At 28.5% G+C, this 14034-nt stretch overlaps 1 protein-coding gene across 1 annotated transcript in view; it reads left to right on the top strand.

Annotated features, from left to right (window-relative positions):
* Positions 1-1798: 1798 nt before the first annotated feature.
* Positions 1799-14034, top strand: part of LOC107442454 (endothelin-converting enzyme 2) — a 225169-nt gene continuing 212933 nt past the window's right edge. Inside the window, exon 1 of the mRNA XM_071185955.1 lies at positions 1799-3020. Coding sequence (XP_071042056.1) covers positions 2914-3020 — 107 coding nt within the window. The 5' untranslated portion in view covers positions 1799-2913. The remainder of the gene's footprint in view (positions 3021-14034) is intronic.

Below are 14034 nucleotides of genomic sequence, written 5' to 3'. Positions count from 1 at the left end.
TGTAGCAGTGTATCCCATTTAAGCTGTAAAAGCTGTTGGCGAGTGACCAAACTTGTATGAGATCTCGCATTATCTTGGTGGAGCACTATACCTGTTCTGTTGATTAATTCTGGCCTTTTCTGCTGAAGTTCATCATTCAGTTTGTCCAGCTGACGACAGTAGACTTCCGAATTCATTGTTGTGTAATCCGGTAAAAGCTCAAAAAAAACTTTTCCTTTAAAATCCCACCAAATAGACAGCATCACCTTTTTTTGATGGATATTGGCTTTCGAAATGCTTTGAGCCGGTTTATCTTTTTTGCTCCATGATCTCTTGCGTTTGACATCGTTATAGACAACCCATTTTTCGTCCCCAGCAATGATGCGCTTCAAAAATGGATCATTTTCGTGACGTTTGAGAAGCGAATCACAGACGTCAACGCGACGACATGAATTTCTCTCCGTGAGAACACGGGGAACCCACGGCTTCAATGTTAAACCCAGTCCTTTCAAGTGGTCATAAACAGTTGAATTTAAAACATTTAACCTCTCACCGATCTCACGCGTTGTTATTCGCCAATTTGCATCAACTAATGCCTTTATCATGTCTTTATCAGCTTCAACCGACCTTCCAGAACGTGGTGCATCTTCGACATCAAAATTGCCGGATCGAAATTTTGCAAACCAGTTCTGCGGTCAACACATCTTCTCATTACGGTCAACACATCTTCTCCATACACATCGGTTAATTTTTTTTTTGGCATGAACAGCATTTTCTTTAGTGAAAAAGTAAAATATGACGAAAATACTGCTTATTGCTCTCCATATTTAAAAGGGCAACCAAAAACTACTGCGCAGAATTAATTGAACTTTATCACACACAAGTCTTGCTACATCAGCTCTCAAAACATATAATGATAATGCGGCTTAAGCGTGAAGGTGGGTACGAAAAAATACATTTAACCAAAAAACGAAATTACTTTCCGAACAACCCGATAGTTTCAAAATATTAAACAAGAAAATTTAAATTTTTTAGTTAATTAGTAAAGAAATTGCGCTATACGAAACATATAAATGTTTAATAACTTCAGAATTTAGCGCATTTTAAATTTATTCCTGCCTATAACAGCATAAATAATTTCAGAAATTACATTATAACTAAAAAAATTTTAGAATTAAGAATGCCTTTCTTACTCGTTTTTTCATAATAAAATGATTTCGTAGAAATAATTTTTAACAATCATACTGATCATACTGAAAACTATGAAAGCAGTTTTAAATTAAAATATTAACAGTTTAATAATCTATAAAAATGAAGTCCAAACATATTTAAAAAAAATATTTTCTATAAAAAACAAAACAAATTAATAAATTCTTATAATTACTTCGTTGAATTTCTATCATTTATATTTATCAAATTTAATATAACCTCTTTAAATTTCGTCTTCGCGATTTTAATTAAAGACGAAATACTGTTTTTTCTTTTACAAAATAGCGTGAAGCCGCTCATTAATTAATTATTGCCACAATTTCCACATTTATTTCAATCATCAAAACAATAAATGAAAGAGAAGAGTTGCGATTGTGTTTCGAAAGACTGTTGTAGAATTTTTAATCACTTTCAATCAATTACCACCGGAAATGCGGAGCAGCAACAGTCCACTCCAAAAAAGGAAAAAGTTTTTATGATGGCTATTTCAAGATTCCTTCCTTGACTTTTTCCCTTTGTTTCCATGACTACAAATAAACTATTTCCCTGATCATCCCGGAGAAGAGGATTCGGGAACTCCGCGCTACTGGTTCCCCCTGGTGGTAGATTCGAATTCCAACGTGCACTTTGTGTCCGATGGAGGAACATTTTGCTATGAGCTGTTTCGGGAAAAGCTATGTTTGAAATATTGGATGGAAAGAGTTGATTTTGCACGCGCCAATGCACAATGTATGGAAAAACAAAGCACCGTATGCGCTTGTGTTTCTATGTACTGATGTGCGAATGGTTGCTTTTGAAGAATGCATTGTGTTTTAATGAGTGAGACAAAAACATATTTTGTGTTCAAAACCATTTGTTGATTTTGATGTTAATAGCTACATTTATTTTAAAGCGAATTGTAGAACTAGAATTGTAGCAATTACTGGTTCATTAGTTTTTGCTTTCAGCCAAAAAGAAATATCTAGACACATGCATCAGTCTTTTCTATTTGTTCTATTATAATAGTGAACTTCTGAATGCTTATAAAAGTTTAGAGAAAAAAAAACAGTTTGAAAATATATTGCTAAATTTTATCTGTTTTGAGACATAATTCTTACTTCTACTTTATATGTATTTAGAAAGAAATGTTTCAATTTATATCTAGTAGATAATTGTTAGATTATTATTTTTTCTGGTTTATATGTTTAGCGATATTTATGTGCATAGTATATATGGAGATAAAAAAATGCAAAGAATCGAAAAAGAAACTGTAATGTTAAGAACTATTTGAAGTTCCTTAAGTGATTTAATATTACTGTTATTACTAGCTAAAGATAAATTTAAAAAAGTTCAAAAAAGTATGCGAAATTTTTTGAAATATTAAATATTAAAAAGTAAATAATGTTATTCTATTTTTGGAATATATTCTATCTATCAGAAAACTCAAACTCGTTATTGCTTTAAGTAATAAACAGGGACGATGAACATAAATGGATTTTTCCTGTAATCAAAGAAGCTTGTTATTTTCTTGATGATATCTAATTTGCAAATACCGAATACTATATTTGAGGAAAATATATTACGCATTTATTGTAAAGCATTTTCTTTATCAACTTTTAACATGTTTCTTGCACTAAATAGAAAAGGAACACGAGATATAGTCAAAGTGCTCTAAAGCAGCAAAAATTGTTTTAAAGGCATTTCCATAGAATAAATAAGATATTTTATTGCGTGGGTGGCTACACTATGATTGGTCACCAATCTATGGACGCACATTCCAAATCCACTTTGGACGGCGCAAAAGTGGAAGAAAACACCCACGTTCATGTTGAGAAGATTTCCAGTGGATACAGGTAGGAAATTATTCTTTTCTACCATTTTATACACTTTTAATTGCATATAAAATGTTTTCAACTAAAAGTAATAATTTGTATTCTAAAATACAATAGGAGTTTGATAATTTAAAAGTTTTCTACACTGTTGAATATTTATTTCCGAATTTCTTTTTGTTGCTAAATATCAAAATCAACGGAAAATTTTTTCCCCCAAATGAAACAGATTTGTTACAACTCTTTTAATTTTTTTTAATTTGTTAAACCACTATAAATTTCAAATTTGTTTCAATTTTAATATAGTTTTAAGTTGGAAAATATTATTGTACTTATAAGATTTGATTCCATGTTAAATCAATTTCACTTGAACCGAAACGCTGTTCAATTTATTACCTCATTAAGTATGACGCGAATTTGCATGATATTATATTTCAGGATTCAAACATTCCGATCACTATTCTGAGATTATTTACTATTTCTGAGAGTTAACACTGGAACTGTTAACTTCCATGTTAGAAAAAAATTTCTATCATTATGATAAATTTTAGTGTGGCTTGGTAATAAGAACTTCATTGTATGTTCTTTACTTTAAATCAAGTGAACAAATTTGTTTAATTTATTATATTTTATTCATATAGAAATACATAACTATAAAACTTAGGTGAAAGTATACTCATTTATCCCATAATTACCTCATTATGATATGCATTCAGAGATTTCAAGTTTTTCTTTGAAAAAAATATTATTAAGTTATCTAAATATTTCTAGATTCGCACAAATATACGGTTTCAAGTTTTTTTACTCTATAAATAAGCATGTATGAAAGGAGCTACACTGCACGAACTAAAGACATTTTATGTACAAAGAAGTAATAATAATAACAAATAAATAAAAATAATTGCAGAACGTAGTCATAGAGTTCAAGATTATTATTTTTTTTTAAAGTTCTGTTGTGTACATTTTCTAAATTTGAGTTAATTGAGTCAAATAATAAGTGTAAGTAGTGCATTGAAAAAAAATTCTGCATTATTTAAAGGAATATTGATTTAAGTAAGTAAATAAAACATTATTTCTCTGTAAAATATTTTCTCTGAAAAAAGCTATGAAACCTCCGCGTAAATTATATCATTATTTTTATTTATCTCTCATTTTTAACATCAATAATAAAGGTAATGGAAAATTAAAAAAAATATTAAGCATTAAGATTTCATTAAAAAAAATATTGAAAGTGCTTATTTAATCTCAATCAAATATAAAGGCTAACTCATTATGCATTTTTTCTACAAATTAGGGAATTTATTTTTTGTTTTTCATATCCTTATATATTAAATTTCTTTACAATAGGTTTACATGCATCATTAATTTATTAATTATATTTATAAAATTAGTAAAACTAAATGTCATACTACAAAAATAATGCTAATAATTTAATTATAATTCTTTAGTTGCCATTTAATAATTGAATTATAATTAATTTATGAATAATTTATTATAATTTTTAATTGAAATTATAATTTTTTTTGCGCCGATGTTTGTCACCAATGTTGCTTTGTCAATGTTTGTTTTAATGTAATACAGTATTTTAAATACAAAGAGTGCAAAAAAATGAACCATTTTAGCATTTGTATTTTTTTACAAAAATTTATCTAACTATTTTCAAAATTTTTTTTATAAACTTCAAAATTCCATACACAAGAATACCATACTTATAAAGTAAGGATATAAAATTAATTATATATATTAAATTGATGAATAAATATGCTTGTGAAGAGATACAGCTTAAAAAATACAAATATAAATTTAAATGTTAAAAGCAGTATCGATACATTTTAAAGAAAAAACAACATTGGAACACCTCACTTTTAATAAAATTTAGAAAAAGAACATTTTTAAAAAAGAGTTTTGAAGAAAAAAAGATAAACTAATAGAATAATAAATGATAATAATATCGCAAATTTCACTTACCATGCCTAGGTACTTTTTACACTACAAATATTTTGTATGAAGCAGCCTTAAGATATTTTTAAATGGTGGTAATGGGTTTTAAATAGCAAAGAAAACTACAAGTCTTTCTACACAAAACTAGAAAGAAGTAATGGTAAAGCTTATTAACTGTTGCCAAATTATGAAATAATTTCAGCCTTCATGAGTTGCTTTGATTTCTATGTTCTTAACAGATTTTAATATATATGATTTTAGTGAATTTTAATGTATTTAAATTTAATTATATATCCAGAAAAATACTCTGAGATATTTTTAATGATTTTTCTTTGCACAAATTGGTAATGTTCGATTTTTTTTTCATTCTATTCCATATTATTATAATTATAAAATAAATTTTAGTCAAACGACTTTTGTAAAATGATATTGTCAAACGATATTGATTATTGCATGACATTCTTGTTTAATGAAATTCATAAAAAATTTTCAGTTATTTCCGATTTGAAGTAGATTCAAAGTTTGTAGAATGTTTAAGAAAGTTAGAACTGCATACAGGAAAACAATAATGAAGAAAATAAATAAATAAAATCGCTTGAATAAAAATATTTAATACGTATATCAGTTTGAATCAAGAACTATGAGAAAAACTGTCTATAAAGAAATATTGTTAAAGAAGATTTTGACTATAAGGTAATTACATTATTAAATTGCTTTTATAATAAATTTTTTCTGTAGAAAAATGTTACCGTATGGTTTACCTATACTTAACTATTACGAATAAGGATGACTTATGACAACGATAAATCTGCATTGAGGCTTAAATGGAGGTAGCATGACTGAAATAATCACTCTTTCTTTATATTTTATATGCATTTTTGGTCATTTATTTTGAAATATTTTATTCTTTTAATTTAATAGATTTGTTTGAGAATTTTAAATTATTTTGTCCAAAATAACATATTTATAGTCAAAGTTTAAAAAACCCGAATTTGTATACAAAAAATTAATAAATAATTAATGAGGTAAAAACATCTAGTTTAATATCATTTTAATTTTAAATATCGAAATAACTTTAATGTAGAATATTAAGAAAAATGTTATTTGAAAATTCTAAATGAAGTATGAAAGTAAGCAATTCTTTCGCATATTCTCGTGATATTTTCAACGATTTTTAAAATCAAGTAACAGTTTGAAATTCATAACCATAATAAAAAAGTCGAAGTCTTTAACAAATTTTATTCAAATTGTGTTTAAGGTAGTTATTAAAAGTTTTGATGACAAAGCAAAGGCTTGGAAAAATTTTCATTACTTTCAAAACTAATACTCAGGGAAAAAAAGATTTCATATTAGTTTCAAAAACTAATCTGAAATATGTATAAAACGAGCACGCAGAACGAAAAAAAGTGTACCAAATAGTATTATATTTTTTATTACATGCATCAAGAAATTTTAAGAACATAAATTTGTATACGACAAAAATTTTTATATAAAATGTTTTATTTCTATTTTCCTTAATTGCGAATTTAATTTATTTACTAATCTTATATAACTCAATTTAATAACAATTCGCCAAATAAAATTTTTAAAGAATTTTTGCACCGTTAACAAAACCTCCACTGTTAAAATTTTCATTCAAAAATTACAGTAAAATAGCTAACCAATTAACCGTAAAATTTACTGTTAGGAACATATTTTAACTTTACAATTTTGAAAGAGTTTACAACTGATATGGTTAACAACAATAAATAAAAATTTTTACGGTCTATAATAAATTGTAAATTAAAAACCGCATAGTTTTGTATTCATAATTATTTAACCATACCAGTTGCAAACGTTTTCAAAATCAAAAGAATAAAATTTAACTGGAGTTAGGCTTTTCCTTACTTAATGGACATTAGAGTTAAGTTGTTGTTGAGTTGTGTTTTGTGAAATGAACGGAGGAATGCGGCTTAATTAGTTTAGCTGGTGGTGTCATATATCATGAGAGATAAGAAATACTAGTATAAGTTTGTATTAAGCTACTCTGTGGTTCTGCCATCTATGAACGAATGAGAGTTTCGTATTCTATTTGTTCAGAGTCACCAATGAGGTAGTGCAGGACTCTTTACAGTTCTGAACATGCAGATACTGTTCTTTTCGGTTTCTGAAATACGATTTAATTATAGCATTTTTAAATAATTGTGCATTGTATAAAAATAAAAATTTGATTTAAATTGTGTGCAAGTGTATTTTTAAGGGCAAAAACCGTCGCTGTTATTTTCATAATAAAAAATATCAAATAATTTTAAAACCGTTTATATTTTATAAAATTTAAGCTATTTATGTTGCATAATATAATACACTCATTAACATAAAAAATATACTCATTGATGTTTGTATGCTGTTTTGATGTTCCCCCGCTTAAAATAGAAAAATAAAAATGTTTTCTTAAATATCCTTACAAGAAAATCTGTTTATAGCAAAGATGTAAACTTTTTTGATTCCACTATTAACTTCAGAGATACTCTAAGTTGACCACAAAAAATATTTACATTAATTATTAGGAAAAAAAATTATCGCCATTCCTTTAATTCTTAATTTTGTAGTGATAATCTTTTATTTATATGCTAGCATATTTAACATTGCAGTAAATCGAATAAAAAAAGTTTATCTCATCTCTAGTTTTCTATTTTGATTGAACATCGCTGTTATACAATTTTGCTAGAGTTTAGAAGACAATTTTTATTTTGAATACATGATTGTCAGTATGCATGTAAATCAAAATGCGTTTTTATTGTTATATTTGCATATGAAGACTTGTGCACAGTCTACAAAACCCTCTTTATCAGTCCTATTAAAGGAAAAGAATGCTCAAAATAGGAAAAAAACATTACAATCGAATCCTACCGTGTTCCAGGCTGTTTGTGTTTGCTGCCATTCTCCATCTTTTGCTATCTATATATCGATTTGACAAAGGCACATTAGCCGAGCCTTGCAATGAGCACATAAACCACTGTGTGCGTAACAATAAATAAATAAATATAAATAAACAGACGTATTCAAGATTACGGTGAGATTGGAACCCGCTTCCGCTACTCTTCCATTATAGAATGTTGGGACAGACCTGATGTAGCAATTTTATTTACCCAAATGTAGTATTTATTTAATAACAGTTACGCTACTGATTTAGTTCAACCTTGTCCAGATATTTGTACATTTACAAATGCAAATGCACAATTTTTATAATTTTAAATATTGGTAGAGGTTAACTTACAGCTTTCATAGGAAAAGAACTTACCGGGAAACAATAAACTAATTGTCTAGATATTTGTACTACAGATTGTCTTGCAGTGGACGTCCCGCAGTGGACTGATCGTTAAGACACGGTTCCCAGCAGATCACCGAAGTCAAGAATCATTGACTGCGGTCAGTGTGCTGGTGGTTGACCACTTGGATCACTGTGCGTAGGGACTGAGAGTGTGCTGTATTGGTCCTCGTTAAACTGTTCTGCTGTAAAGTGCTCGACTTCGCGTGCAGGTCGTTGGGCTACCGAAGCGGGGGTGCCACTTCCTCTGCAGAGGATCAAAATTATGATGGCATGTCTTCGGATCATTCTCAGGGATTTTTCTCATACCGTCGCCTATAGCCATTGTGCAGCTCTAGTGCAACGTAAATGAACTACAACTACAACGTCTCGCAGTGGACTGATTGTAAAGACACGGTTCCCAGTGGAACACCGAAGTCAAGTATCACTGGCTGCAGGACCACTTTGGTGAGGACCACTTTGAGGTAAGAGGTGGGGGACCACTTTGATCAGCCTGCGAAGGGACTCAGGGTTTGCGGAAAGTGTGCATATGGATATCAAAGCAGGGGAGCCATCCCCTCTGCAGAGGATCAAAATTGCGATGGCATGTATTCGGATCATCCTCAGAGATACTTCTCAGACCGTCGCCAATAGTCCATTTTGCAGCTCTGGAGCGACGTAAACAATGTACCTTCCTACAAATACATATTTTTTATAATTTTAATTGTTAGTATTGGTTAACTTACAGCTTACATAGGAAAAAAACTTAACGACGAACAGCAAAGTTAATAAGTTTACGGTACTGTTAAAATGGTGACTTTTGCTAAAAATTATCTAATTTCATGATAAAGAAACCCAAATTTTATGGTTAATTTTACCAAAAAGTCATTACCAAAGAGCTTGGTAAAATTTACTTTGATTTTTGGTGTTTCCATATAGCCAGAAACATCGTAAATTCCATCATATTCTTGTTATTTTGACAATACTTATTTTCTCAGCGTTTGGTTTTTCTCAGAATGTAATATCGAAGAGAATTTTAGTTTTATTTCGGTTTTAACCTGTCTGTGGGCTCCTTAGCAAATAAAATATTTAAAAATGGAAATTTCTCACAAAATAGTCTTAAATCTTCATTAATTTTTAAATATTCTCATGAAATGCATTAGAGTATTTACATATAATCTAATTTCGTAAAATCCCTAGATACTTAAAGTAGTTTATTAGAACCTTAAAAAATCTTAGGAATTTTAAGGAATGTAGAGAATGGACTAGAATGTCGGGATTAGAGTGTCGAGAATGGTATGAAAGAATGGACTCAGTGAGTATTTAATTGCATATTCAATGCAATTTTCTTGAAAAAGTGGGGATAAAAATATATTTAACTTTCCTTATAACTAGTGGAAGTCTTTCCTATTAAGTATTAATTTAAGTAAATGTATACGCTGACTGTCTTTATTTTGTTATTGCATTTTATCATCAATGAAAAAGAACTTTCAATTTTTAAGACAATATTTAAAAACTTTGCAAAACTATATAAAATTAGAAAATGTAATATTATTTTTCTTAAAAGAATCTATTCTGTAATGTACAGCCAGTGAAATAAGAAATAAATCTTAATGAGGAATTTTAACGTTTTAAAGGGACAATCATCACTAAGCTTGTCATTTCGAAGAGTGTTACATGCTGTAACACTCCTACATACATGCAATATGTTACATGCGACACAGATATGTTAATATCCTTGTATAGTCAATTTTTAGACTGCCAAATTAGACAATAAATAAGGATATTACATAATATTAGTATACTGTGAAAAATGTTTCTCAAATTTGACCAAAAATGTGTCAAAACAGCTCCTATGAAATACAATCGAATCAAAAAGAAATAATCTTATAACTGTGTATAGTGATATGCTCAAAATTGAAACATTGCGGAGAATTTACCTTCATATGTAAATAAACATAGCGGACAGGTGGGAAAGTATTGATTATCATTTTGACAACTTTTTTTTATTCGTGAAATAAATTTGGAATGAAGGTGAGTGCAGCAAACTTTTATTTAATAAGATTCGTTTTTCGAATATTTAATCAATTTAAACCACTAATAGAAATTTATCACGCATGAGGATGATGCGTCATTTCTTCCTGATATGCCATTCTTGATACTATTTAATTTTGAACATGTCACGATTCTCAATAACAATTCTCAGTACAGTGCGCAAAATAAAAAACAGACCTCTTGGAATAATTTTTGATCTAATGATCGGATCTTCACGTTCTAGGACTCAATCGTAATGGCTCTAGGGGTTGATTTCAAATATGCTAATTTATAAGTGCGGAAGATGTCTTAAGTTACGAAATCAGACAGTATTGTCTCTGAATAAACGTACCTTTTTTTGATGGATTCGGATTTCTGACTCCCAAAATCTACGGGTTAGCTGCAATTTTGGATATATGGTCTCATTAGTTTGGTCAGTAGAAGGCTCCAGAGTTTTGACCACTTAATGTTAATTTTACATTTTGTGCATTCCACTATATCTGGAGAACTTTCTAAGAGATATTAAAAAATATGCATGCAAATAGAAAATTCGTTTATTCCAAAGATAATACCATTTTTAATAAATACATTTTTTTTTTTTAAATAATGGTCGAAAAAAAATTGAATTATAATGTATACAATTTTTTGCATTATTTTGAGGAATATAATTTTACATAACAAAATTTTGAGCAAATTCAGTCGAATAGTTCCTGAAAAACTGAATTTCAAATATGTGACTTTTTTGAAATTCAATTTCTCAGAAACTTTTCAACCTAGTTTGCTCAAATTCTGTATTTTGCCATGCAAAATTATATTAATTGAAATCATACAAAAAATTGTATACCTCACTATTCAAAATTTTTCGACCATGATTTAAAAAAAATAATAAAAAAAGGATAAATATTTACTGAAGTTATTTTTTTTAATGGAATTATCTTTTGATAAGCGACTTTTATAATTGTATATAAGTTTTCCTTATTTTTGTAAATTTTCTTAACTTTTTGAGGTATTCAAAAGTACTAAAATAAAATTTTATAGAGCTAAAAAATTTAGGACATAAAATAATGCTTTACTGAGAATGACCAATGCGGTCAAAATTACCGGTCTAAATATTTAAATGTGTTACTTGAAAATAACAATCTCTTTTTCTTCCATTGTTTTTATTTATTTCCCTCACGAATACACCCAACTTATACAACACTTAGTAAGCTTTTTTTCTCGAAAGAAATCCATCCCATCCGCGATTTCGCTAACCAACCTCGCGGAAAGGCTTACACAGCCCTTTTTCAGGATATGAGCTCGCAATATGCTTAGAAAAGATAAATTTTTCCTCTCTTAAAAATAGAAACGCTTTGTGAGAAATACTAATTTGTATTTTTTATCAGGAGAAAACTGCTCATGCAGTGTAACACCAGTTTCATATTTATTCAGTGCATGGAAAATTAACCAGATAGCTTGGAAGAAATTTCTTAAACTTCTTTCTTAAGTAGAACTTGAAACCAAATATTTGTGAATAGCTTTATATATCTAGAAACAGATATAAACAGAAGTATGCAGCTTAGTGAGCAGCTAAAATAATGGATTCATTACGTTGTAAGAGAAAAAATGACACAAAGGACTTTCTTCTCATACCAGATGCTTGCACATTCTTTACGGACTAAAGGAATTCCGCTCATTACGACTAATTTGTTGAGAACTCCCACAAAAAGCAAAACTAAAACAGCACACTTTTGAAAATTCTAGTTTAAAATCCAAAAGCTGTTATTATTTTCCGATGTAAACAAAAAAAAAATCTTGAGTACGTTACATGAGAGTATTTGTGTACTTGATAATCTTAAAATGCTTCTAAAAAAGTAAGTTTTTTCTATTCTACCAATTATGACGTTCCATGAAATACGCCGATTGCATGCAACAACAATTTATTGAGAACTCCCACGAAAAGCAAAACTAGAACAGCACACTTTTAAAAACTCTAGCTTAAAGTCCAAAAGCTATTATTACATACCGATGTAAACAAAAACAAATCTTGAGTACGTTACATGGGAGTATTTGCAATGTTGATAATCTAAAAATGTTTCTAAAAAAGTACGTTTTTTTATTCTAACAATTAAAACGTTCGCTGATAGCATTATACGCTGATAGCATACAACAACAAATGCGTCTAAAATATGGTTCAGTTTGCATTTTCACAACGACCGGATTTGTATTTTCACCAATTTGCCTGATTGGCATTGGTTTTATCAAAAACATGTAACGTTTCAAAAATTTCTAACGAGTTCTTTACTTTGAATTTTATGAATGAATTGAGACAACCATACTGTTAATAAAAGAAAACTACTTCTATGCGCCCTGACTCTTTTGAAAGTGCAAGCAATAATAAAAAATGTCAAGATACAGTGTGCAAAGTTAGAAAAAGGGACTATGCTGAATAATTTTTGATCTAATGAAATGATCGGATCTTCACGTTCTCGGAATCAATCTTAATGGTTCGTGAGTAAATTTCGTAACTTAAAATATCGGCTTCACTAATTAATTAGCATATTTAAGAATCTTTCAAGCTATTAAGGCCTATTAAGCTATGAAGTCCTATTAACTATTAAACTATTGAGGCCCAGAACGTGAAGATCTGATGATTAAATGAAATGTTACTTAGGTTTGACAGTTTTTTATTTTGCGCATTGTACTTTCTGCCGAAACAAAACAAAGTAGTTCATCAGGAGTTAAACCCATTTGTAGATAATATTATGAAACATTTTAAAACCCCTTACTTTAAAACATGCGGTAATGTCTATGATAATATATAACTGCTTTATTCTGATATTTTTGTCCCTGGAAATATACTTTTCTAATAAGATCTACGATTAAAAATACTGTAAAAGTTTAAAATTATTAAAAAATGATCTTTTCCACTTTTTATGTATTTATACTTGAATTAAATATCAAATAAATATTCTAATTTTCATATAATGATCAAAGTGTTAAAATTATACGCCTAATTTGCAGTTGATTCTTTTTGAAGGGAACTTTAGTTAATATATTGCCAGACAGAATCGTAAAGCAATCTAATGGAGATTATATTTTTGACGGAGAGATATTAAGAAAACTGATAACTTGAGAAGCATATTAAACTAATATTATTAAAATTAATTTCATTTAAATAAACTCAAAAATATTTTAATATCTTTCTTAAATAAGAAATTTATTTCTAATCAATAAGTATGCTTGTCACTTATGTCCATAAACTTGAAAAAAATGCAAACAAATCTGTACAGAAAATACGGTGATCAATATAACCAAATTGGAACATTTAAATCCTTTAAAATTTATTATTTTAAATGCAATGATCTGATAATGAACTTATACTTAAAATTATGTACTAAATTGAATGTTACTTTTTTTACAAAGGAACCTTAAAACGCATACAGTTACTCAAAAGCTCTCGTTAGTTTCTCTGTACACTTATTCTCAATGCAGTGAAACAGTTTTACAGTTTAAGTCAATCTAGAAGAATCGTAACGAAATCCAATCAGGAATTTAGTTTTGACGAAGTGATATTAAAACAACAGCAAACTTAGTAAGCATATAAAATTAATAATATTAAAATTAATAATATTGAAACTTTAAAAAAAAATTTTTTTTTAATATTCTTTAAAGTGCTAAATCAGTTTCTAAGCGGTAAGTATTCTTGTCACTTATGACAATTAACTTGTACGAGCAAAGTTATAACTTGTCTGTACAAAAAACACCGTTATATATAACTATGACTATATATATATA

The sequence above is a fragment of the Parasteatoda tepidariorum genome, chromosome 9, assembly GCF_043381705.1.
Source record: "Parasteatoda tepidariorum isolate YZ-2023 chromosome 9, CAS_Ptep_4.0, whole genome shotgun sequence".
NCBI classification, from domain to species: domain Eukaryota; kingdom Metazoa; phylum Arthropoda; class Arachnida; order Araneae; family Theridiidae; genus Parasteatoda; species Parasteatoda tepidariorum.
Note: the sequence above shows the minus strand (reverse complement) of the source record. Positions and strands in the feature narration are given on the sequence as shown.